Here is a 25,782-nt window from a genome sequence, read left to right as displayed (position 1 = left end):
TCCAACTCCTAATCTAGGGGCTTTTCTGCCTTTCATCTCAAATTCCACTTGTTTGTGTCGCTTAAACACTGATGGGCACTGTGGACCAGGAGGGACTGTTTGGTGCACTCTGCAAGACATCCCAGTCTGCCCCCTGAGCTGTTCTCCTCAAATGGATGAATTATATGCATGTCATTTACCTTTCACTAAAGCTACTTTTTCTTAAATGTGATTTTTAATAAGCACGCACTGGCTCAGTGAGTGCACACACAAGACACCCTATCTTCAAGAACAGAGAAAAAAGGCATACAATCTGAAACATTGGCTCTGCCAGGCACCTGGAGTCAAGCTGCCCAAGGGCGTATGCCCCAGGTCCGGTGTGGGGCAGGTGATCAGTTAATGCACCAGCCTTTGTTTCCTGCTTAAACCTGGGCCCTGCAAGTCCTCAGCAAATGGAGGATCAGGATTCCAAGAAGATGGGCATCCACCTCATGTCTCAGACACGTCTCCCAGGGGAGTGGAAGGGAGAGACCCCCATTTGGTTTCCGCCTGAATTCTTGGGGTAGGGGCTACCGGCGGGGGACAGGACTGGGTCCAGTACGGTGAGGGGGCCAGAGAGACAGTTCCGGGAAGCCTGCAGCCAAGGACGCATCTGTGCTGCCCTCTGGGGTCCATGGTTGCAACTGCAGAGCAGCTAGGAAAAACAGGGCTGAGGGCTGGCTATAGCTCACACCCAGAGCTGGCGCCTGAGGATCCCCCTACCCCCAGATTCAACCAGTGATTCTGTCCACATCAATGGATCCCCAGAGGAGGCAGAGGGGCCGATGTGCCCTGTGTAATGAGACACCAGAGCGCCAGCCGCAGGCGCCAGGATGGGCAGAGCCGGGAACCAGATGCCTCCTGTTCTGCCTCTTCCAAGAAGCATCCAGTGAGAATGGTGATCGCCACCTCCCACCTTCAGGAGATGAAGCAGACAGGGTCACAGCCCGATCTGGTCACTGCTCTGTCACATTTGGACATTTAGGGAAAGAGTAACCCTGGGCTGGGTCTGACAGGTGTGCATATGTGTGTCCACACACACAAGTGCCGGCCACGGTATCCAGTCACCCTTGAATCCCACAGTGGTGGGAAGCGGGGCCCTGGCTGAGGGCCAAGCCCACTGCCCCCAACTTGGGCTCTGGGCCCTGAAGGGAGGGGACTCAGGTCACATGGGGAAGGGGTCACCACTTTGAGGAGTGGGAGGGACCTCAATCAAGGCTTGCCCCAGGGCAGCCCACTCGGACAATTTGCAAAACTGCTGAACTTTACAGATTTATGGTAATAAAACACACCAGGCAGGAACATCTGCTTTAAATATTAAAATATATTTACACACATACAGTTTTAACAGAAGACACGGGCAGTAAACATTCCACACAAGTCCCAATGCTCTCTGGGTAGAATTCATAAGTGCTCAGCACACAGTCAGGTAAAAACAAATTCCATAAATAAGTGCTTATGCAGAATATGGGTCCATAGCTACATTCTTAGGTTGCTCCCGTCCCGCTGTGGGGTTGTGAGCCTGAGGACAGGAGGTGACAGCAGGTTTACAACAACGCATGAAGGAGAAGTCCCCCCAGGACACAGCCCCCGGGTCTCCTCTTTATCAGGAGAAACGTGGGACATCAAGGCAGCCTGCATGAAAAATGCCATGGACCCACCCAGGAGCTCCAAGGCACCGACTTGTCCATGGTGTGGGATCCCTGTCCCTTCCTCCAAGTGGCCTCAACCAGGCCAGCATCATCATGAGCACCGTGAGGAGCCCCGGGCATCTAAGACCATGAAGGGAGCTCAGCGTCTCCACTGTGCACCGCTCACTGCAGGCATCTGCCGCTGGAAGGAGAGAGGAGGGGACATGGAAGCAGCTTCCTGGAGTCCACAGGTGGTTTTGCATTCTGTGCAGTGACAGATGCAGTCACACAGGAGGGCACAGGTGGCTTTACAAGCACAGCTGTTCATGTTTCCAAAGGACCCTGAGGCTCCCAGGGACGCCATCTGGATAAGTCCATGGGAAAGAGCGGAGAGTGAGGGACCAAAGAGAGACGGTGCTTCATCCAGCAGGGAAGCCAGCTGCTCCTTCCAAGCCAAGAGTCGGTCACCCTGCTCCGTCTGGTGAGGTCCAGGGGGGCTGGGTCAGGGGCTTCCACTTGGATGCATCTTGCCTTCTTCCTCCTCGGTGCCCTTGAGGCTTTGACACGTGGTCATCAGCTCAGTCCCCCAAGATCCACCGGCAGATTTTTGTAGGTCTTCAATGCTGGGGCTCAATCGGGGAGGGGTCCCCGCTTCCGGGGAGCCATGAGACAGTGTTTCCAGGAAGTGCTACATGGCAAGTCCGTGCCCCTGCATGGGCAGGTGGGCCGTCAGACATCACTCTGGATCTGGACAGCTGAGGGGGCTTCCTGAAGATCTGAGGGGTTGTCAGAGGCCGAGGACTGGCTGGGCAGAGAAGCCTCCAGGCCATCAGAAGACCCCAATGGGCTCTTGTACAGAAAGCAGGCAATGGCAAAGAAGATGGAGCCCAGGACCTGGAGAGAAAGGAGCCACTGGACCTTGACAGAGCTGCCCGCCCAGAGGTCCCAGGTGCTCCCGCTTCTGAGCCCCTGGCCTGGCCCCGGGTTCCTCACAGCATCCTGGAGAGCCAGGCCCTGCTCTGGCCAGAGGACCCATCTGTCCTGCACAGCCAGACCCAACTTGGATACCAATATTTTTAGTGGGAGAATGAAAAATTGGATTTGACTTGAAACAAGGGCACTGGGTGAAGTGGGGGGGTGCTTGCTGTGGGCTGAACAGTGTACCCCAAAAGATATGTCCTGACTCCCCGAACCTGTGAGCAGGACTCGATCTGAAAATAGGATCTTTGTGGGCATAATTAAGTTAGGGGTGTTGCAGTCATTCTGCATGAGGTCCAATGACTGGTGTCCGCATAGAGAAGGGGGGCTGACACACTCTCAGGGAGCAGCCAAGATGGAGGTAGAGATGGGGTGCTGCTCCCAGAAGCCTAGGAGACCCAAGGGTGGAGGAGCCACTGGGAGGGGGAAGGAGGGAGGGGGAGGCAGCTGACAGAGCCCCTCAGAAATCCCAGATGGAATGGACACTGCAGACACCTTGATATTGGATACTTGGCTTCCAGAACAGAAAGAATTAATTTCTGTCTAAGCCCCAGTGTGGGGTCTTTTGTCATAGCTGCCCCTGAACCTAAGAAAGAGGTGGTCAGCGTTGGTGGTCACTTCACTGCAGCCACTACCCAGATCACCCCCTGCTGATGCCGGAGTCTCAGGCCATCTGGAAGATGACATTGTGGGCAGGCATGCTGCTCTCTGTATGTGTGTGTGTGTTTAAGGTGTGAAAGCTGGGTTTTCACAGGGGCACTGCCTGGGTGGATGGACCTGAAACTGCAATGACAAGAGGCTATTTCCTCCAGTGACCTTGTGACCTGACGGGAGCACTAGCTGCCCCACCCCCACTTCCACTAAAATTAGCACTGACTTTGGGAGCCGATCCCACCCCAGTGCCGAGGTTCTGGGGGTGCTATCTGGGCAGAGAGTGGTCTGGGAACCAGCCAGTTGCTCTGGCTGAGGGATCACACAACAGGGAAAAAGGAAAGCAAGGGCCAGCTCCCTGTGTGGGCGCGACTCTTTGAATTGACCTACTTGTCCAGGGCCGCACAAATCCCTTCTCACACTTGGCTATTTTTAAGTTAATCTTCGGGGAGATAAACCCAAAGGTGGCTGAAAATCCTGTCTTTGCGGCTCTCTCCAAAGAGGCGGTTCTGCCAGTATGACATCCTGAGTCTACCTTCCACCCGAAGAAGAAAACCGAAACATTCTTCTAGACCAGCCCTAGGATTCTGCTCTATTTGGGAAGTCTTGCACCTTTTCCTCCAAAGGGGGTAAATTCAAAATGAAAATACTAAGCTTCTCCCTGCAGAGCTTGTGTGGAAAGATACAGCAGAAAGGTTCTCTTAAGAGTTGAAAGCAGAGGGTCAGACTGAGAAGTGGGACGTAACTCAAGGGTCACCAGAGAGGCAGAGGGAGAAACTCAGCTTGTGGACCCTCCCAGCCCACCAGCCCAGAGTGGGCAGGCCTGCCTGGCTCTTGCTCAGGGGAGTGGTTTTTGATTTCTCCAAAGCCTCAGCTGACCAGAACCCCAGGGCAAGCCATGGGTTGGGGGGGGGGTGAGTGGGTGGGGGATGATGAGGGCTCCAGAGGGCAGGGGGATGGAGGTGGGCTGGACATAAGCCCTGGGCTTGCTGTCCCACCATTGCCTCCACTGGCATCAGGTCATCACGTCCCAATAGTGACCGCTCGGAACAGGGAAGGATCCCTTTCTGGGAACCAGATGCAGGGCTGATACCCAGGGCACCCCCTCCAGTGGGGGATGAAGCTGTTGGAAGAACCCTGGAAGAACCCAGGGGCTGCCTAGACCCCCGAACTAGTGGGAGAAGACTCTTGGCTCTTTGGAATGGACTCTAGGGCTCCCACCCCTCCCCCACAGTGCCCCTGGGGGGACGCTGCCCTACTCACCTTGTACCCCAGCCCTGCAATGAGCAGGTACCAGCTCATGGCCGAATTCTGGTACACAAAGCAGGAGCCCTGCTGGCCACACTGGTCTTGCCAGAGCAGACATGCCTTGTCGATCACCCAGCCGAAGGCAATGGGCCCTGGGATGCTGCCTGTGAGGAGAGGTGCACTCAGTGAGTGGACACATCTGGGGAGCCAGGGCGGGGGTGCAGTGCCAGCGACCCGTACAGCATGGGCCTTCGGGAAGGTGTTCTCAGGGGGTGCAAAGGGAACTTAAGTGCTCCTTCCTCTGGGGACTTGCCTCTGCAACCAAGATGCCCCATGATCTTTGACTCTGGTGGAGTCTGTGTGTTACTGAGGAAAGGGCACACTCTGGGTTGTTTAGAAAAGACCCTGATGTTGGGAAAGATTGAGGGCAGGAGGAGAAGGGGCAATGGAGGAAGATATGGTTGGAGGGCATCATCCACTCAATGGACATGAGTTTGGGCAAGCTCCAAGGGTTGGTGAAGGACAGGGAAGCCTGGCGTGCTGTAGTCTATGGGGTTGCAAAGAGTCAGACAAGATTAAGTGACTGAACGGCACCCTCAGGGCAAATAAATGGCCAGGGGTCCCTCTAGTGGACTGTTAAGGAATGGCATCCTTCCCTGGGGCAACATAGCCTCCTGCTGGGAGGCTCTTCAGCCTGGTGTGTGCTCTTGTGCAGTGAACACACTACACAACTGTGCTTGGCTCCCTTACACAGCACAGTACCTAGAGTTCTAACCACGATCCACTGGATTCCCAGTGCAAAGGATCTCTGCTGATCACAGACGCACCTGCAATGGAAAACCAACACCAGTCAATGTCTGGGGAAGCTTGGTTGCCTTACACATAACACCCCCATGGCGGCTCCGGGTCCTGGCCGAGCCCCAGGCTGCATCACCACCTCCCCAGGTGGCAAGCATTGCAAGAGGCAGTCAGCTCTTTCCTGCCAGAGCTCTTCGGGGCCCGGCACACACCCTTCAGGGATCCGCAGAGCTCCAGCTTAGCTGCAAAGGGAAGGTTCTGGACCAGAGCGAACCCCGCCCCGGGCTTACCGTAAAGTCGCTGTTAGTGCAGGAATGCTGCTGAGGAAGGTAAAGACAATTACAACGAATATGAAAACCAGAAGGAGGGGCTTTCTCTGACAAGTTGAAGTGCATTTCCCTGCGGTAGCATGGCCAAAACCAGAGGAAAAATTCTGAGGGACACAGCTACAGTCTCGGTACACCTGAGGAGCGCAACAACAGCGCTGATTACAGGAGGAAGCGGCGGGGCCCCAACCCCCGCCCCACGACCGGGCACCGACCACGTGCTCAGCGGCCACTCTTACCTTTTGGCCGCCTGGGCCAGATACGGCCACCTCCAAGCAACCTGCATAGCACGGCGAGTAGTACATGAGGCCGTCGGAGCCGCACACGGGGCTGTAATGTTCTGGCTGGCAGCCGCAGTGAATGTTGCAGGCAGCCATCAGCTCCAGGTGGCCTTCAGGCAGGAGGCTGCAGGCAGAAGAACGTGACGGTGGGGTGGAGGCCAGTCTGGGGTCTGGTCCTCACCGGCCCACAACTGAGGGGTTCTGAACTCGCTGAGTTTGCTCCACAGCTGGGGCTGCCACTGTCCCATTTTACAGACAGAGGCTCAGGGACCGGCCACCAGGCCCCACTGAGGTCATCACCCTAGCTGTTATGTTTGCGTATTTGCTAAGTCACTTCATTCATGTCCAACTCTTTGTAAGCCCATGGACCGTAGCTCACAAGGCTCCTCTGTCTGTGGGATTCTCCAGGCAAGAATAGTAGAGAGGGTTGCCATTCCCTTCTCCAGGGGAATCTTCACGACCCAGGAGTCAAACCCATGTCTCTTATGTCTCCTGCATTGGCAGGTGGATTCTTTACCACTAGCGCCACCTGGGAAGTCCCCCTGCTGTTATAACCACCTCCAGTGACTGCACCCCAAGTGCCAGACTCCACCTCTTTTCCAGGAACCCCTGGTCCCCCCAGCACACGCAGGGGTCTCCCCTCACCCCGGTGCTGTCTGGCCCTTACCTCCCGTTGTACCCGGCGGTCACACCTGCCATGGGCACCCCGGGGCAGTGCATGAGGAAGATGAAGAAGGCCAGCAGGCTGACCAGGGTGCAGAGCAGGCAGAACTTGATGATGCCGGAGCCTCGGAGCTTGAACTTGTTCACAAAGAATCCACCCAGGAATGTGCCTCCACCTCCCGCTGGCACCACCAGGTACCCTGAGGAGAGGGAAGGGCTCAGGGCCATCCTGGGGGCCTTGGGGGTGGGGCCAGCTGGGTCTCATCTCCGCTTTGCAGATGGGGAGATGGAGGTGCACAGTCATGGGCCCCCATTCTCGTGGCAGTGCTGGGCTCTGCACCTCACGTGGGAACCCTGACTGGTGCTCTCGGGGACCCCGGGCCTGGGGAGGCCACCAGGCCAGCCACTCAGAGGCCCAGGGAAGCAGGGGAAGAATAGGACAGGGAAGACAACAGGTTACTGGCCCCCAGCCCCACCTGCTGGGGAGGCCATCGGACAAACACACTTCCGGGCCCATGCAGTCAGAGTCTGACCACAAGTAGGTATTTGGAGAAGCTGGTGGCTGCTGCCATTTGGTATGAAGTAGGGCTTCCCTGGTGGCTCAGATGGTGAAGAATCTGCTGGCAATGTGGGAAACCTGGGTTCGATCCCTGGGAGCCTGGTGGGCTGCAGTCCATAGGGTCCCACAGAGGTGGACACAACTGAGGTGACTGAGCACACGGCATGCATGGCTTCATTGGCGTGTGGCTTCCAGGTCACCCAGAGGTGGGGTACAGACGGGAGTGGGAGGAGGAGACCTCAAAGCCCCTGGGCTCAGTGAGCCCCTCTCCCCAGATTGAGACCAGCTCTGGGGACCCCAGGGCCATGCTGTTCTAAGAAGGGATTGTTGGCTGCTGTGGGGAAGAGGAAACAGCTGCTTGGGTGGGGATGTGGGCAGACAGGCTCAGCCATGAGGCCAGCAAGGAGGGGTGTCTAGGGGCATTAGTCGGGGGGTAGGGCCCAAATCTGACATCATCCACCTATGCAGGGAAAGGAGCCCTGTGGGTGGGGCCTGGCCAGGATGGACCCCACATACCTCATGCCTGGCATGCTCTCTGTGAGGCCATGGTTGCCCCCAAACACAGGGCTATGCCATGAACAGGGCTGGGAGGAGGGTCCTGAGGAGGACCCTCTCCTGGGAAGGCCAAACACCTCTGACCACAGTATGCCTTCAGCCAAGGTAGCCCAGGTCTCAAGACTCAGGAAGACCCCAGGACACTCATCACCTGGCTCCCAGGGATGGCCAGGCCCAAGGGGGTCTAGTGGGATCTGCCACCCAAACCCTTTCCGCCATGACCAGGGACACAAAGGCCCAGGCTCCCCAGGGCCCATGGAGAAACCAGCCATCCCCCAGTAATGACCTTCTTCTCCATTGGGGAGGAGGGCTTTCTAAGTATGATCAGAACTCTCCTGTAGGAGCCTGGATGCCTGCTCTGGGCCCCTGTCTGGGCAAGGCCACACACCCAGGATGTGTGGCCCATGTGGGTGGCACTGCCTGGGGTTTTCTAGAAGAGATTATCAAAGGCTCCTCTGAAAACTGATGAAAAAGCAGCGGACCCTTTCCCCTAAGACTCAAGGAGTGTTCTCACCAAACAAGGTGGCGGCTTCCGAGGCGCTGAGGCTGAACTGCGACTCAAGGAACTTGGGCCCGAACGTGGACATGCCAGCGATGAGTGTGGCCTCGGTGGCCCCAGCCAGGCAGAGCAGGATGAACGTGGGGTTCTTTAGGAGGAGCCAGATGGAGCTGCGGCGGAGGGGAACGGAGACCAGAGAGAAGAGGCTGAGAATCAGAGTGGGCCAGAGTCAGAGCTCCTCCCACCTGAACACAACGAGCCCTACTTCTGACGGAGGAGTGGGAGGGGTGCAGGAGAGTGGGGGCCACCCCACATTTACTCCAGAGAAACCAAGCATGGGGCAGGTGAGCGCTGGTGCCGGGATCTGGAGCCCGTGGGAAAGGCAGGGGTCACAGAGTCTGGCTCCAGTGTGGAGAGAGACCCCGAGGGATCACGATGCTACTGAATCAGCCCCGGGGGCAGCTGGGAGGACCAGCAGAGGGGCCTGGGACAGGAGCGGAGGGAGGGGACAGGCCGTTGTCATCATCCAGGACTGGGTGGCCGCCAGGAGAGGGGATCAGGGCCTGCAGGGGGGCCGACTCAAGCACCACCAGTGAAAGGGGGTGGTGGGAAGACCCATGGTTTGGAGCCAGGGACCCCTCCAAGGAGCCCCTGGTGGGCTTGACTGGTTCCCAACTCCTCTTGGTGGGCACCTGGGAGACAGTGGCTAGTGGGGTGACACCAGGGGCTTGAGAAAGCGATGTGGGCTGGGGGCAGTTTCTCTTGGAGCCATGGGTCTTCTCAGGTGCCCACGAGCAGGCAAACTCTGGTGGCAAACGGCTGTGCTGACAGAGCCTGTCGCGCGGCTGAGGACGGCCGCCTTTGCTCTTATTCTCAGTGTCTGCAGCTGAGGCCTCACGAGCCCCCTGCCCGCAGAGCCAGCCCCGCAGACATTGCGGCTCACCCTCCCAGGAGGGAAGTCCCACCCCTGAGACAATCTGGGTCACACTCCTAGGAGGGAGACGCGCCCGGAGAACCAGTCCCTCAGATATGAGTGGGACCCTCCCAGGAGGGAAACCCCGCCAGGCCCAGCCATCAGCGCACCTGTCAAAGCAGTGCGGACACCCTGACGCTGAAACGCTCTTCATTTTGAGGACACAGGCCAGCAATAAATTGGATCCTGCCTAGTAGGAGCTCGTAGTGCGGTCACAACCCCCAGGGGAGGGGATCGACACTAATGAAGTCACCCCTCCCCCATAGCTGCTCAGGTTAACCTCAGAGCAGCCTCTGTCTCCCTCCTGATGCAAACAGGGGCCTGATTCCATTTTAGAACTGACTTCCAGGCTAGAGGACTTATGACCAGGCTTCTTTCTGATCAACAGTCCGAGTCCCACATACATGGAGGAAATAAGATGCAGAGGAAATGCCGTCTTGGTGAGGCTGTCTGGGACTAGACTGTGTGTGCACCTGTACACGTGTGTGTGTGCCTGTGTGTGCATGTGTGTGCACGTGTGTGCCTGTGTTCACGTGTGTGCCTGTGTGTGCATGTGTGAGTGTGTGTGCCTGTGTGTGCATGTGTGTGTTTGTGTGTGTGCCTGTGTGTGTGTGTGCATGCGCCTGTGTGTTTGTGTGTGTGCCTGTATGCATGCGTGAGTGTGTGCCTATGTGTGCACACATGTGTGTTTGTGTATGTGCCTATGTGTGTGTGAGTGCCTATGTGTGCACGTGTGTGCCTGTGTGCGTGTGCATGTGCCTGTGTGCATGCGTGTGTGCCTGTGTGTGCACCTGTATACATGAGTGTGTGCCTGTGTGTGTGTGTGCGCCTGTGTGTGCACGTGTGTGCCTGTGTGTGCACCTATATACATGTGTGTGTGCCTGTGTGTGCGTGTGTGTGTGCCTGTGTGTGCACGTGCCTTGTGTGTACGTGTGTGTGCCTGTGTGCATGCGTGTGTGCCTGTGTGTGCACCTGTATACATGTATGTGTGCCTGTGTGTCCGTGTGTGAGTGTGTGTGTGCGCCTGTGTGTGCACATGTGTGTATGCCTGTGTGCGTTCGTGTGTGCCTGTGTATGCATGTGTGAGTGTTTGTGTGTGTGCCTGTGTGGCAGCGGGGAAGCCCTGGGTGCGGCCAGTCCCTTCCCGGACCTGCCCAGGTTATGGGGATGCTCAGAGAAGCTCAGGCCAGGTGACTCTTCCCAGAAATATGTGAACTTCCTCATTTCTTAATCCCTGTCTGTAGGTTCCTCAGCTGAAATTCCTGTATTGAACTTTGGCTCAGAGAACTAGCCATGACTTTGACAGAGGGCCATGTTCCTGGATTCCTTTTATCAGCAGCAGCCGGTTCAGGGAGCCAAGCCTGAGCAGAAATCTCCTTATCTCTGCACTTTGTCCCTGGGGCTAAGGGGACCAGGCTGTTAACACCCTTGGTGCTGGCGCTGCTCTGAGGGACTGGGTGGCCCTGCACCCAGCTCCACTGTGGTATTGGGAGACAGGAAGAGTGTGTCCCCAGCCAGTGTGGCCCTGGGCTGGCTCTGCCACTCTCATGGGCAACTCCTGAGTGGGTAGCTCTTCTGAGGGTCTAACCAGGCAGCAAGCAGCCCAGGGCTTTCCTGACCCCACATCATCCTCCCTGCATTGAAGACAGACATCGGGGGCTCATTCCCACCACTGACAGCCCCCAGCCCCCAGGGGGACATTCATGGGCTCAGGAAGCTGCGGGGCAGAGGGGCGCTCAGTGAGGCTGAACTCAGGCAGGTGATTTGAGGGACTCTTCCCCCTGCTGGGGAGAACCCCTCACAGAATGCCCCGACGAGGGGCCCTGGCCCACCGGGAGCCCCCTCCCAACACAGTCCCTCTGAGATCCCAGCAGCCTTGGTTCTATTTGTCCTGACACGGTGACGTCAGCAGTGAGGCCAGGTCACACGTGACATAAACAGGTCATCACTGCCCAAGAGGAGGTAAAGGCTGGATGGTTCCTTCCATGGAACCCCGAGGGCACGTGCAGGTGACCCCCAGTGAAACGGTCAGAGGACAGGTGGAGGGGTGACTCCTGGGGGTGGGGTCAGTAGCTTCCCTGAGGACTGTGGACTCATTGTCTGCAGGGCAACTCACCCTAGCATCAGGGGTTCACTTAGTGACCATGAGGAGGCACCAGACACGGCCCCCAGAACCTGCCATGCAGCAGTATGAATGGGTCCCTGGGTCCACAGGCCTGGGCAGTTGGGGGCAGGCACTGTGGGGTGTCAGAACTGGCCCTCAGTGGCTCCATGCCAGAGGGTTCTGTCTGCTGCTTCTTAATCTTTTTGCCTAAGTTTTGGAGCCAAGACCTGAAGGTTCCTGGGTCATGGGATGTATAGGGGGTGTGGGCTTCCCACATGGCCTTGAGGGGTCATAGGACTCTCCTAGCTGAGGGCGAAGACCCAGCACGTGGAGGACCCTAAAGGGTCTGCAGGACACACAGGCACAGACAATAGGCCCCGAGGTCCTTACAGAGGCAGGTCGCTGATGGTTTTCCCGAAGTCAGGGTTGCTGGTCAGCTTGTGGCTACTGTCCTTCAGCTGGTATGTTTCAGATGCTCTCATGACCACATAGCGCTGGGAGCCTGAAAGGATGGATGTTGGTGAGTGGCAGAGACCCAAGGCCCCAGTGCCTCTCCCGGGTGTGGGACCAGCTGGTAGACAAGGCTCCTGGACAGACACTAGAGGCACCATGGTGACAGACTGGCAGGGAAGGGGGAGTGTCTGCAGGGCTCAGCAGGGGACCAGAGGGAAGGAATTGAAAGGGGCACACCTCCCCCATTGAAACAAGCCTCTCCCTTGGGTCCCTGAGCGAGTAGAGGTGGCAGGCATAGAGGGAGCTCATGGGTCGGGCTGCCCTGCAGGAGGGCAGCATTGCCCAGCGGATGAAAGGAGGAGGAGGAGCAGGGGACAGGGTGTCCTGTCTCCCATTCATTTGGGACAGGAAGCACTCACCTGGCAGCTGCCGTGGGTAGCCGAGGATGGGGACCGCGACGAGGAAGGCAGCGGCCCCGGTGCCCAGGAAGCCGATCCACCAGGCACCCACCCACAGCGGGCTCTCGGTGGTCAGCTCCGTCCTGCAGCAAGAGACACTCAGGGTCAGTGCTGTGCTCACTGCATCCAGAGCACACACACCAGGCAACCTTTTGCCTGCTGGTCAGTGAGAAGCAGAGGCCAAAGGTTCTGCCCTGATGCCCCCTCCCACACCAGGTCTGGGACCAGCAGTGGATGAGGGCATCAGGAAAGACGTGGGGTGGGGATGCACCGTGGCTGGCAGATGCTGTGAGGCCTGCTCAGGTCCATCCCTTCCTCTGGGGCCTGCCAGGCTGCCTCCCAACAAGGCCATGAGGACTGGCAGCTGGCAGGGGGCCAGGCTCTCCCAGCAAGAGTGGGGCAAGGAACACCCCCCTCCCAAAGCAGTGCAGAGGAGGCGCGGCTGATGCCCTGGCCTCGGCAAAGAGCACGGGGGCAGTTGTGGCTGGTCTCTCCCAGCTCTGGGAGGCCGTCCATCTATACTGTCCCCTCCCCCAGTGTCCCAAGTGGTCCCCAGACTCCCCAGTCCATCAGAGCAGGGCCAGTCTGGATCCCTGCCCAGGGCCACCATCCCCCTGCACCAACAGTGGCGCTTTCCCTGTGGGCTAGCCCACAGCTGTAGGGCCCAGGTCACTCACTGTTGGCTGATATCAGTGTAAATGTTCAGCAGGGCACCACCCACCAGGTAGCCGGCTGCGGGGCCAAGGATGGCCGCGGTGTAGAAGGTGGCTGGAAAGGAAAGGAGCAGAGTCATCAGGACCCACTGCCCCACTTGCCCACCTGAGAGAAGCCCCTGCATCTCTGCCCTCCACTGCAGCCCTAGGCGGGAACCCCTTTAACCTGGGTGTTCCTTGTACCGTCTCCACTTGCCTGATATCGGCCAGTGTCAACCTTTCAAGGTGATTTTAAAACATTCCTCTCAAAGCCTCACAGACACCCCCATGGACTCTTTCTCCCTCAAAAGATCCAGAGATCCTCATTTTGCAAGTTGAGGGTGGCACCTGTGTGGAGCTGTGGGCTCACCTGGGTCCCAAATGCTCCCCCCACCCCACCCCAGGCCTCAGAACGACACCTGCCACATAATGGTGGATGTAGGAAGTGGGACAGCGAGCGAGCCTGGCTGGGCGGAGCAGGGCTCTCCAGTGACCCCGGCCCTGCCCTGGGAGAATAGACCGTGCAGGATGCACTCAGAGAAGTGGGCGGCATTAAGGCTGAGAGCTCGGAAATCTCACCCAAATAAACAAGAGGGTCTCGGGGGCAGCATGAGGCTCGAGGCTATCCCCCATGGGAGGCATGGCAGTGCCCAGCTCTGTAGCCGGCCACCAGCTGAGTCCAACTTGTGGGATCTTAGTTTCCCAAACAGGGATCAAAGCTGGGTCCCCTGCAGTGAAGGTGCAGAGTCCTAACCACTGGACCACCAGAGTGCACGTGCTTTGAAACCCATAAGATGTATGGGGATCAGATTGAGCTCGGCCAGCACCACCTCCATCACCTGAGGCGTCAGGTGAAATTCAGGCCTGTGCTCACCTGCCACCTCGCCTAGGAGCCCCTGAGGCCAGATGTGACCGCATGTGACCAATGAGGAAATGCACATAAGGGGCTTGGACAGGGCTGGGCTTCGAGCAGACGCCTGGTGGGCCTCACTGCCAGCACGCCCGCCCACTCACCAATGTAGACGGGTGAGTAGCTGGACTTGACGTTCTCGTCCAGGTAGGTGACGCCCAGTGTGTAGAGCGGTGTGGCACCCATGCCGTGCAGGAACTGGCCCAGCATGAAGACCAGCCGGTAGCTGGACAGGCCGGAGGCACCGTCCCTGCACGTTGAGCTGCGGTTGGCCCAGCAGGTCCCCACAACCTCGTCCACCTGCACCTCGTAGCGGCCGGCGGTGAAGTGTGGCAGCGCGAAGACCAGCGAGCCGGCGCCCATGAGCAGCACGCCCCAGCCCAACCAGCGGGGCTTGTGACCTTGGCCTCCGAAGTAGCCCACGAAGGTGAGGCAGAGGCAAGCGGCCATGTCGTAGGAGCTGGCGATGAGGCCGCTCTGGTAGCTGTGAAGGTCGTAGCGCCGTTCGATGGACGTGATGATGGTGTTGATGAAGCCATTCACCGTCATGCCCTGCAGGAAGGAGGCCGCGCACAGGAACAGCAGGAAGCCCCGCGGCGTGTTGAAGGCCTGCAGGCACGCGGGGGCAAAGGCCCACCAGCCGCAAGCCTCCCCGGGCTGTCCAGCTGCCACGTAGCACACCTCCTGGGCCGCCTGGGGCCCACGCTTCTCAGGCTGGCACAGCGGCTGGCTCAGGGGTGCACTGAGCGACACCCGCCTGCTGGGGGGTGTGCGGTCACACTCGCTGTTGGTGCCTGAGGGTGGGCCGGGGAAGACCAGCTGCGGCATCGAGACAAGGGGCTTGTTCCCCGTCGAGTGCTGGAGCATCTCTGCTGAGTGTGTGGCGGTGACAGCAGTGGGAACGGGCACGCGGGATTCCAGCAGCTGGTTCAATCTGCGGGAAGAATTGTTGGTTAGCGTTTCCAGCTCCAGGAGAACCCTCCCCAGGCCTTGCACTCTGCTTGCCCAGTGTCCAGCCTGGTGGGGTGGCCTTCCTGACCAGCCCCCTCCTGGGATCCAGACCCACACACTCAGGGCACCCCCAGCCTGAACAAGGCCACAGAGCAGAGAGCAGAGCTGAGATACAGCAGGACTGAGTCGGACGCTGTGTGAACACCTGAGTCTCCCCGACCCACACCTTCCCCATGGTCTTGGCTCACCAGCTTGAACTGTGTGTTCCGCCCGGGACAGATGACTGCCCCCTGCTCTGAACTCACACCCGGCTGGCGTCACACTCTCGCACAAAAGGGAAATCAGAGTCCAGAGTGTGGGGAGTGTGGGAGTGAGGAAGGGATAAGGGCAGGTGCCCCAGACCCCTGGGGTGGCACTGGACAGGAGCGTCAGCTGGTACTGGGCCTCGCTCGTGGCCAGTCTCTCAAGATGCTGAAACCACTGTGGTCTGCAGCCCCGCAGGCAGGTTAAGGGAGGTCATGCCAACCCTACATCTTTCTGCAAACTCCCAGCCTGCCCTCTATGGGCCTCACTCTGACTCCTGGCCCCTGAAAAAAAGGAGCTCAGTCAGGGCCATGAAATCACTGCATTTTGAGGCTCCCCGGGGCTCCTGTGCACCCCAACACTCCCAAACTTTGAGAGAGGGTGGTCCCTATGCCAGGTCAACAGGCTCTCTGTCTGCCCCAAGGTTGCCTGGGAACCCAGGCAGCAACAAGCACTCTGCATCCTAAGAGGAAAGAAGCTGATTTTCCCACCTTGCTTGCACCTACACCCCTGCCGCCCATGAAAATGCCAGAGGAGGGGCCGCTGCCCGGAGGCCTGAGGCTGCCCCAGACTCATCTCAGATCAGATCTGTGGACCGAGCCCTTCAGGCACCTAGTGATAGAGCCGCTTTGCCGGGGACATGGAAGGGAGAATGGTGGTCCCCTAGAAAAGGAATGTCCCCCCTCCCCGACCCTGAGCATGACCTCATTTGGAAAAAGTGTCTTTGCAGACGTGATCTTTGATTTGAGATGCAGCCATCCTGAAATCCGCCAGTAATTCAGGAGACACAGGTTTGATCCCTGGGTTAGGAAGATCTCCTGGAGGAGGGCACGGCAACCCACTCCAGTATTCTTGCTTGGGAAATCCCATGGGCAGAGGTGCCTGGCAGGCTACAGTCCCTGAGGTCACAAAGAGTCAGACACAACTGGGCATGCACACACAACCTGGCTTGGGGATGTCTCCAAATCCTGTGATTGTGTCCTCAGGAGAAAAGCCATTGACAAGGAGGCAGAGATGCAGTGATGCAGCCACAAGCCCAGGATGCCAGTAGGGGTGGGGAGACCAGGAGCTGGAAGAGGCGAGAAGGCCCCTCCCTGGAGCCTCCAGACAGAAGGCAACCCTGCCCACACCCAGATTCTGGCCTTGAGACCTGGGGGAACAAAGTTCTGTCCTTGTAAGTCTCCTGTTGGTGGTCCTCTGTTATAGGACCTTCACGCAGCCCCCAAGGAGTCCTGGCTTCCAGGAGGCCACAGGCACTCAGAACAGGATGTATGCCTAGCGGTAAAGGCAGAGGGCTGTTCCCACTGACACTCTCGGGTTGTGGGGTCAGAGAGGGACACCAGGCATGCCTCAGGGGAGCTGCACCTTGCCTGGGCCCTGCTGCTTGAGAGCAAAGAGGGCTTTTCAGCCACAGTGGCCACAAACAGATCCTTCAGCCCTTGGGATGGCAGTTTTGGGGTGTCCGTGGGCTGGTTTTTGGCCATGAGAGCTGCCTGGCTTACAGAATCTTAGTTTCCCAAGCAGGGATTGAACCTGGGCCCCCTGCAGTGTGGGATCTCAGAGGAAATGGAAATGCTCCAATATTCTTGCCTGGAGAATCTCACGGACAGAAGAGCCTGGCAGCCTGCAGGTCCACGGGGTCAGAAGAGTCGGACATGACTTAGCAACAAAACCACCAACAACAACCACGGGACCACAAGGGAATTCCCAGTACTGCCTGTTTTTAAACAAAAGAATGGCTTCTCTTGTGTTAATCTTGCAAACCGGGAAGCAGCCCAGGGTGAGGGGACTGACTGTGGTGGGACCACACCCCGGGCCAGGAGGCAGTTCTGCACTGGGAGGGAGCACTGCCTCCCATGAGCCCCTTGTAGGTGCGTTGAGGCTGGCGCACCCTGTCTTTCCTACAGACCTCGGCCTGCTCCTCAGAGGCTCTGTGTTGGCTCATTTTAGCCTCACCCCGGCCTCCTCTCCGGCCTCCCTTGGGGCCAGGCCGTGGGCACGAAATGGCAACATCCCACTTTCTGGTGTCTGAGCTCCACACCCAAGCTGTCCCTGTCACTGGTGCACACCTGGGCACAGCCCATCTTCCAGGAAAGGGAATTGGACCCAGAGAGGTCAGCAATTTCCTCGCGGTCACACAGCCAGCTGGGGCTGGTTAGGATGAGACCACGTGCGAGAGTCACAGGTGTCCTTGCCAACATTTCATTCAAAGAACCGTGACCAACTGTGTGTCATGGACTCACGGAGCCCACTGTTTATTTTGGAAACTGGCACTGCCAGGGAATCAGCAGCCAGATCTTGAGGCCAAGTGTGGACAGAAAAAGTTCCTCTCAGTCATCCCTGGATCCGTGACGATGCCCAGAGCTATATTTTTAGAGCTACGCACCCTGGCACACCAGGCTTGGTCATGAGAGCTACAAGGAAGGTGCCTGCAGAAGGGGAAGGATCGTCAAGGCTCCTAGTGGACAGAAATCAATATATCTGTGCCCGCAGACCAGCTCCCGAAGCAGCTGTGCCCACGGTTCACACGGGAGCCCGGGCTGCTGTGGAACAGCGTGGCTGGTTACAAGCGTGAGCCCTGGGACAGGACAGCTCTGCCTTCCTACTCCCCAGCCCGTGGCTCCAACACTCTCCCGACAGAGAAACTCAGAGAAAAACAGAACAGGCTCATCATGGCCCAGAGGCCACCATGTGTTGGTGCTGTGGGGCTCGTCCCGCCAGTGTTTTGTCTCAGTGTGCCTACACAGGTAGGTACACACACACAACACACGCACAACACATCTATGTGTACATATATCTGAGCACATACCACTGTCTGCACTTTTCATGCTCAAGCACATGAATGCACACACATAACCAACAGGGCCCTGGACCCCAACCTAGGCTGGGGTAGACCCAGAGAGAGTTGCCCCAAGCAGGCCAAGGGGATTGGCTGTTCGGAGAGGCTGGTCTAGTGGCCTGTGGGGATGGAGGGCAGTACCAGGCCAAGGAGTTATCATCGGTGGGTGGGTGTTCCCAGGAGGAACTGCAAAATCACAGACTTGTTTACTCCTCCCCCAGCTTGTTTAACTCTCCCACTGACCCCCCAGCAGGAGAAATGCAGGAGCCAGGACAGGAAGGATCGGGCCCCAGCAGGGTTTAGGGGGCAGCCAGGCCGCTAAGCTTTCATGACTAGCATGGTCACTAAGAAATAGAGTCCTTCCTATTTGAAAAGAGAGCCCATTTAACAAGACTGGAAGGCCAGTGTGGGTGGCACAAACAGCTCTAGGTCAGCATGACATTGATCTGAGCCATGAGCTCTGGTCTCTGACACAAACACAGAAAGTCAGTCTACTATCAGGCATATCGCTCGCTCTTCAATTCGCAGACAGAAAATCCCATTTTAGACATTTAACCAAGTGACCAGCAGTGGTCACCACCCATATGGCCTGAGAAGTAAATGGGACCACAGCATCACTCAGTACATAGTCCTGGTGCCTCCCGGCCAGGTCCGTCAGGAGTGGCTGTGATGGCCAGGACACAACAGCCTGAGTGTAGACCTTGACGCCACCCCCATCCATGAGGCAGCCTATGATGGCATCCACCCAAACTGTAACTGAGCCCTGATTCTGCTCCACGTGCTATGCGCCAGTTGAAGACGCCACCCTCATCAGCAGTGTTTGGATCAGAAATCAGGTGGGTGGGCCATTGGGTGACACAGGTGCTGGGGTGTCTGTGTGTGTGGGGTCGGGTGCAGACAGACACCCATGATGTGGAGCCAGTGGTGTCTGGTGTCTCCTCCGTTGGCAGGCATGTGGATCCTGTGACGCAGGGATCTCAGCTTTGAGGAGGGCCCCGTGTCCCTCAGGAGGAGATTCCTGAGTTTGTACCAAGATCTCGGGCGACGTGTGCTGGGTGTGTGTGGTGTTAGGAGTCGGCTCCGCAAGTGAACACAGATGGTCATGCTGATGCCTGCCCTGGGCTTAAAGGACACTTTGCTATGTGTGCAGCTCAAGGACTTGATTTCACCCAAAGGTTTGCTGAGAATCGGGCCTGAAGGAGCTGCCAGCACTGTCACGAGGGCGTTTCAGGCACCACAGTGAGTCCAGGACTCAGACTCAGGTGTGGGTGGGGGGCGGTGGGCATGGCCAGCTGCTCTGTCTCAGGCTCCCAAGCATCAGCTCCCTCGAGACAACACTGCTAGAGCCTGGAGGTGCAGCCCAGGCCACTCAGGGTGATTTCCTTCCTGGACCTACTTGTGCAATGGTCAGAGGTGACCCCTGCCCCCTGACCCCTCGAGGCTCAGCTAGGAGAAGATGACTCCACAGCTGTCCTCCATATGGTTGGTCAACTCCCTTGAAAGCCAGGCCGAGCCCCAAGACCACTGTCTTTTGTTTCTCTGTCTCAGGCCAAAAAGCGGGTGGGAGGGTGGCAGGGCAGCAGAGTCCAGTGGCAGCACCACTTAGAGGCCAGCTGGGTCCCTCGAGGACTGGACGACGCTGTAGGGCTCGGGGAGGAAGTTGGGCCACCCCTCCAATTCCTCTCCTGGACCCTGTGCCTGTGGCCTAGGTTTCCATCTACTTGGAAATTGTTTTAGCAGAAAAGCGTATCTGCTTCCCACCTGCCACTGAGGCCTGACCTACAGTGTGGCGTCTCTTCCAGGACTTGAACTTTCAGGCTTGGCTGATGGTTGAGGGGCCAGGTGACTACAGCTGGATGGTGGAGGAAGACTCAAGCAGGAGATGGGAAGTGGGGGACGTGAAGGGGACAACGGGTGGAGACTGAACCACAGGAGGGCTGGGCCTGCTCCGGCCAGCACCCCAGGTCCAGGGTAAAGGTACCCTCACCTGAGAGCCTGCACCATCCAACTCCAGGCATCTCGCCCTGCCCCCTCCTTCTGCTGAAGGGGCGGGCGCAGCTAAACCTGGAGCCTTGTCCATGATCTCAGAGCCAGGAGCAGCATGATGGCAGATTCTACCTGTCAGTCTGGTGGGTCCTGGGGCGCACCTCCCAGATGCTGGACAAACATTACAGGTGTGGCTGTGAGGGCATTTCTGTAATCAGTGAGCATCTGAATCAGTAGATTCAGGACAGTGGGCCTCATCCAGTCAGTTGAAGGACTGAACAGAACAGAAATGTTGACCCTTTTCTTCTCTGCCCAGCAGGGCTGCCTTTGAACTGGGACGTGGGCATTTTCCTGCTTTACTTCACTTTATCGTTCTTTCTGGGTCTCAAGACTGTGACTTTCAGACGGAAACATGACTTACTTCATCTCTGCCGGGTCTCGGCTTGCAACTGCAGATCTTACAAAATCACGTGGGCTGAGCTCTTCTAATTAGTCTCTTTTTATAGCAATCTGTCTCCTATCAACTGGGCTTCTCTGGAGAACTCTGACTCACGCAGCAGGTAATCCTGAGTCAACACCTGCTGTGCAAGGTCTGTGCTGGGCAGTGGGAGTGGGGATCCCCAGGACACCGTCCCGTTCACAAGAGTTCACAGTCCCCCACACTCTAGGCCACCACTTAAGAATCAGTAGCAAACTGTCCCAGCTGCAAATCCAAATAGCGCAGGCTGCCGAGAGACTCACAGCTTGGAGTTGACAGAGGCCCAGGAGCCCGGCTATGGGGAAGGGGCACCTGACAGGACACTGCCACCGTCTTCACCCATGACTGTCCCCTGGGCCCGGCACACTGACCTGTCTCCTGCACATGTGAAATCCCTACCATGGGCGCCCCCATGTTATGGATGTAACTCTCACTCCTGAGTCAGGAGGGCTCCTCTCAGCCTCTGTGCTGGACCACTGCCCCAAGACAAAGTCTCCAGAGTACTTCAGTCACGTGACCCCAAAGAGGGGGTCAGCAGGGGACTGGTGGCCCTGGGGCACCTGCTAACTACCCAGGCAGGCCCACTCTTCTGCTCTACAGCTCTGGTTCTTGTGGAAAGATGTCTGATGCTGGGAACAACTCTGATGAAGGTTTTAACCACCCTCCTGGCCCTAGATGCACAGAGAATCCCCTCCACGTGCAGGAAAGAGAGCGACTGTTCTCCTTGGCCATGTGGGGCACACAGGGAGCCTGCTTTTGCAGGGGCTGTCCCATCCATGCCTGCCCCTTGTCCAATCCAGGCCTGCTCCTGGCCAGGCGGCAGCATGTAGGAAGCAGGAGGAGGTGATGGGGTGGGGAGAGTCTCCCTCTTGCCAGAGCCTCTCCCTGCTCCCTGGGGGTAGTCAGAGCTTGAAGGATTAGGCAGGAGGATTAGCAGGAGAACAACATGCTCCCTGGGGCCTCCAGCCAGCAGTTCCGCACCTGGGGCTTCTGCGAGACAAGCAAGATAAGGTTTCTTCCAACACCTGGACATCGGCTGCATCCCGAGGTGCCTGCGCTGAGAACTCCGGGTCCCCTCCTGGCTCCTTCTCCCCCATCCTCCCGCATCTTCACAGTCACCCGCAGCCCCATGTGGGTGGCTCACTGTGGCCCTGCCTATAAGAACTGAGATCCTGGGGTCAGTGAAGGACTGACCTTGGTGGTTTTCACATTCACCTGCTTGGCCCTGCCCACTTCTTCCTCAGGCCTGCCCTAGGCATTTACTCCTCCCAGTTGAAGTCTGTCTGCAAAGCCCAGCAGGTAGGAAGGATGCAGGATTACCCAGAGTAATATGTTAAGCCTCAGATGGTGATGCTTGGGCCCCTGAGGCTCCTTAGCCTGGCTCCCCATGGGATAGTCTGGCTGCAGCTGGAGCAAATGCCCCAGGGAGACCTGAGGCTGGGGTGGGCAGGCGGGGCCCATCCACACGTGTGGGGTGCCTCCAGGCTCCATCCTGATGCCACTGAGAACTTGGCAGCCAGGGAAGAATCACAGGTTTCATTTCTCCTTCCTCTTTCCTTCTTGCGCTCCAGCTAGCAGACATCCCGATCTGACTGCTCCAAGGCCACCACCTTCGTCAGGTGACTGCCCCGCACTGACACAGCAGCCCCACGGAGCTCCTGTACCATGGCCCCCTTGGCTGTCTCCCAGCCTCCCCACCTTGTTCCTTCCATTCCCCATAACCCCGGGGGCTCTGCAGGCAGCCCTCTCCCCTCACCTCCTAAACTCCCCCTGCTCTCTCCTCCTCTGACTGGATGGGGAAGAGGAAGGGACATTCATGTCTCAAAGCTATTTGTAGAGCAGACTCCCTGGCGGCGGGACCTGAGGCAGTCACCGCAGCATCGGCACACCCTAATTTGCAAACCTGGTGACCATACACAGGTGAGTGGGCAGGGAGCCAGCTGCTTTGCATGGAGGCCGACAATGAAGAACTGTCTGAAGAAGACCTAGGAGGACCTATCCAGCAGGGAGTGTCCTGCTGTCTCAGCGTGGACATTCCTGCTCCCACCCTGAGTCCACAGCCCGAGCCCGGGCTGTGGGAGGGTGGGGTGAACAGACCTGTAGAGGCTCTCATGGCTCTGGGGGTGCTGGGAGCAGGTTCTGTCCACATGATGGGCCTGCCTCGGCACAAGCCGGACACTGCCACTCCCAGGTGGCCTCTTAGGCCTATGGGTCCAAGTACCAGCCCCATGCATCTGCCAAGAGGTTGGGCCCTGAGGTTGGGTGGAAAGGGAGTGCCACCCTCAGCCCAGCAATCCCAAGACCCCTGTCTTCTGGGTATAGGGGGGATTCCTCAGGTATCCCCAAGGCTTGCTGGGTAAAAAAGCCACTGGGGAAAGGTGGCCCCTGGACACATGGGAGGAGAGGACATGTTTGAAGCCCACAGTCCATGAGCCTGTGACTCTGGACACTGACAAGCAGATCCAGGTCAGCCTGGTACTTGGACCTGAGGCAGCCTCACTGGCCGCACGTGACTGAGCAGTTTTTGTAAGAGGCACGTGGTTTGTGAGTGCATCCTCCGCCCCCAGAGACGTGGTCCAAGAGGCTAATTCTGGTGGGAAGGGGGCTGTGCCGTGGCTGTCATGGACATCAGCGGGCTGAGGGCTGACCTGGGCCAGCAGAGGAAGGGTCCCCATGACCAGCCCACGGGAGATACATCCTGGGTCCAGAGCATCCATAGCTGGGATGGCCCCCCTCCCTCACAGCAGGACTTGGCTCCACCGAATCTCTGTGAGCCCAGGTCATCAGAGGCCTGAGCTGGCGGGCCTTGTCTTGGGGCAGGGTCCCAGCAGGCTTGTCCATGGTGAAGACGGGGATCCTGCCCAGATGTGGGCACCCATGCTCACCATGACCATGCCAAGGCCACACAGCAGCTGAATGTCCAGGAACAAAAGTGGCTGACTGTCCCGATGACTGTCGTATACACCCCTCCTGGTGTGGGAAGTGGGCTCTCTGGTCTCTGTCCACACTCCAGTCAGAGGAAGCAGTGGAGGAAGCGGGAATTGGGCCAGGGCGAGTCCTCTGGGCCCCCCACTGGGCCTGCTGTGCCATCAGGATGGTGGGCACCTGGGTCTGTGCCAGCACCTGCCCGTAGCCTGTGGGGAGGCCCAGATTGACCACAAGTAGCAGAAACTAGCTCTAGAGCAAGAGTGCGTGAAGCTGCGAATTTGTACGGCTCAGCAGTGATGACCTGGGCTGGATTCTCACTCATGGAGACGAGAAGGGCATGGAGGAAACAGCGCTGAGCCCTGGAGTTAACTTGGATTTCACAGCGAGCAGGGGAGACCTTAACTGTTTGGAAGCCAGACATAACCCAGAGCCCAAGCCACAACCAGCCTAAGGTCCATCACGACCCAGCAAGGGTCAGGCTTTCCAAGCTGAGTCATTGGGAATTGGGCACTCAAACCAGACCGGAGGCTAAGACCAGACACCAGCCCCAAGATCTCCCTCACACTGCTGTCCTGCCTGACTTCCCATCTCCCGGCTGCCTCACCATGGCAGTGGGGATGGACTTGGTTTGGACACCTGCCACAGGGGCCACGCCCAGGGAACCAGGGTTAGGTCATAACCATTGGGTAGGTAGCAGCCCCGTGAAAAATTTCCAGGCAGTGTCTGCCAACCCCGCCCAGCAGGACTGAGGGATGAGTCCTGATGCAGGATGGTCAGGGTGCAGGTGGGGGTCCCACCAGGATGCCTCTCCCTGCCTGCCCTCTGGCAGCACCTGGGAAAGCCTCCTCCCTGCCCCCATGGGGCTGGGCTGTCCAGCCAAATGCTCCTGTCCCCTAAGGTGCTGCCCGCCTTTGGGGACCTTGCCCTGCGTCAGGCCTGGCTCTCCTGGGTTTCCGTCTTCCCCAGGTACAGAGCTGTAGAATGTCTGGAATCACACAAACATGGACTCAGACCTCTCTACCACATTCTCCAGTGTGACTTTGGGCAAGTCATCTTGCAGCTCAGTGCCTCGGTTTACTCATCTGGGAAGTGGGAGCAACAGCAACTCCCATGTGAGTGGAGGGAGGTTTCCATGAGTTGATACTCAAAGCCTGCAGCACAAGGCCTGCTGTGCTAAGTGCTTGGTGACCCAAGAGCTCAGCCTGCAGTTGTTAGATTGCTGCTGGTATTAGGGCTCCTCCGACCTGGCTGAACCCCGTGTCTTCTCTACCCTGAAGTCCACACGCTCCAGGCTGCACAAAGAAAACCGAACAGCACCTCGGTGATCACGGTTCACCCTACCTCCTCCTTGGAGCCGGTTTCTGATCAGACAGAACAAACCCAAGTTCCCAAAAGCACCATGAAAAGTGGTCACTAGGAACTTGGTTACTTCACTGTGGAAAACTCATGTGGTCCTGAGAGAAACAGGCCCCATACCAAGTCTGACCCAGCAGAGGGAGCCCCCAGAGGGGCACGTGGTGGGAGGGGAGGGGAAACCACGGGCCTCTTTCCCCGAGGCCAGACCCCAATACCTGGCCAGGTTCTCCCCACCAGGTTCGGCAATGCCCAGGCTTGCTCCTCGGGCTTGGAATCCCAGCCTCTGCATCGGTTTCCAGGTCTTTGGCCAAGCTGCCCACTGGGCGCAGAGCATGGGCTGTACCCTTGTCCATCCTCCCTCAGCTACCGGCTCTGTGCAGGGCTCGGGGGACCTCGCGTGGCGGGGCCGGGACAGCGGAGCGCCCAGCATCGCACAGGCTGGGACCAGTCCCTCGCACCCACCCCGCCCAGCCCGCGGAGCCGGCTCCGCCCGCGCTCCCCTCCCCGAGGTGTCTGGAGCGCGGTGGCGCGAACAAAGCGAGGCCACCCGCGAGAAACTTCTGCTCATGACGATTTCCTCCTTGACTCAGCAGTAGCGGCATCTGCCGCAGGTGGGGGCCCAGCCGCTCCGAGAGGCGCGTCTATACTGGCGCGATCCGCGTGGCCTGAGCTGCGTGCGTGCCGGGCCACCTGACTCGGCCACCACCCACGGCCCTCCTTTCATCCCCGCCCGAGCCCCAACCACCACCCGTCCCCTTCCCTTCCTCGAGCCTCCGCGGAGGCGCCCTGCCCGCGGAACCGGCAGCGAGAGGTGGTGAGTTTTGCAACCGGTCCCAAGGGGCAGGCGGGCAGCGGGGCGCACTGCCGGGGCCCAGCGTCCCGAGCTGCCTGACATTCCAGCCGCGCCAGCGCCGGCGCCACCTCAACCCCCTAGCCCCCGCCCAGTGTCTGCGGGCACCTGCCGTGCCCCTGACGTCAGCAGGTCGCTGCCCGGCGCACCTAGGCGGCGCGCCCGTGAAGGCGCCCCGAACCTCGGCAGCCCTCGCTGCCCCGCGCACTTACCGTCCAGAGGTCCGGGCTGCCGCGCTGCTCACCACGCTCTGGCGGACGCTCGGCGCCCACTCCCGCTTCATTCATCCTCTCC

At 58.5% G+C, this 25,782-nt stretch overlaps 1 protein-coding gene across 2 annotated transcripts; it reads right to left on the bottom strand.

Moving 5' to 3' along the window:
• Positions 1 to 1,324: 1,324 nt before the first annotated feature.
• Positions 1,325 to 25,782, bottom strand: SLCO4A1 (solute carrier organic anion transporter family member 4A1). 2 transcript variants are annotated; one of them, XM_055433702.2, is made up of 12 exons: positions 25,701 to 25,782; positions 13,902 to 14,731; positions 12,873 to 12,963; positions 12,157 to 12,278; positions 11,675 to 11,786; positions 8,223 to 8,377; positions 6,599 to 6,794; positions 5,890 to 6,055; positions 5,615 to 5,787; positions 5,289 to 5,353; positions 4,542 to 4,690; positions 1,325 to 2,543 (listed from the first exon to the last, which is right to left on the bottom strand). In XM_055433702.2, the coding sequence occupies exons 1-12, from the start codon at positions 25,769 to 25,771 to the stop codon at positions 2,379 to 2,381; spliced, it is 2,295 nt and encodes a 764-aa protein (XP_055289677.2). In that variant the 5' UTR covers positions 25,772 to 25,782; the 3' UTR covers positions 1,325 to 2,378. The 2 variants fall into 2 exon arrangements, with proteins under 2 accessions (XP_055289677.2, XP_055289686.1); XM_055433711.2 differs by lacking the exon at positions 25,701 to 25,782 and adding an exon at positions 15,996 to 16,183.

Source organism: Moschus berezovskii, chromosome 15 (assembly GCF_049115385.1).
Source record: "Moschus berezovskii isolate FMDL1 chromosome 15, NW_MosBer_1.0, whole genome shotgun sequence".
NCBI classification, from domain to species: Eukaryota; Metazoa; Chordata; class Mammalia; order Artiodactyla; family Moschidae; genus Moschus; species Moschus berezovskii.
Note: the sequence above shows the minus strand (reverse complement) of the source record. Positions and strands in the feature narration are given on the sequence as shown.

Bases quoted from the DNA above. Each gene is read 5' to 3' on its own strand.
- SLCO4A1 (XM_055433702.2), bottom strand. From the start codon at position 25,771: ATGAAGCGGGAGTGGGCGCCGAGCGTCCGCCAGAGCGTGGTGAGCAGC. The intron at 12,964-13,901 runs GTGAGTGGGCGG...TTTCCTTTCCAG, and splicing joins CTACTCACCCGTCTACATTG to CCACCTTCTACACCGCGGCC. The intron at 12,279-12,872 runs GTGAGTGACCTG...CTCTTGCTGCAG, and splicing joins TACACTGATATCAGCCAACA to GACGGAGCTGACCACCGAGA.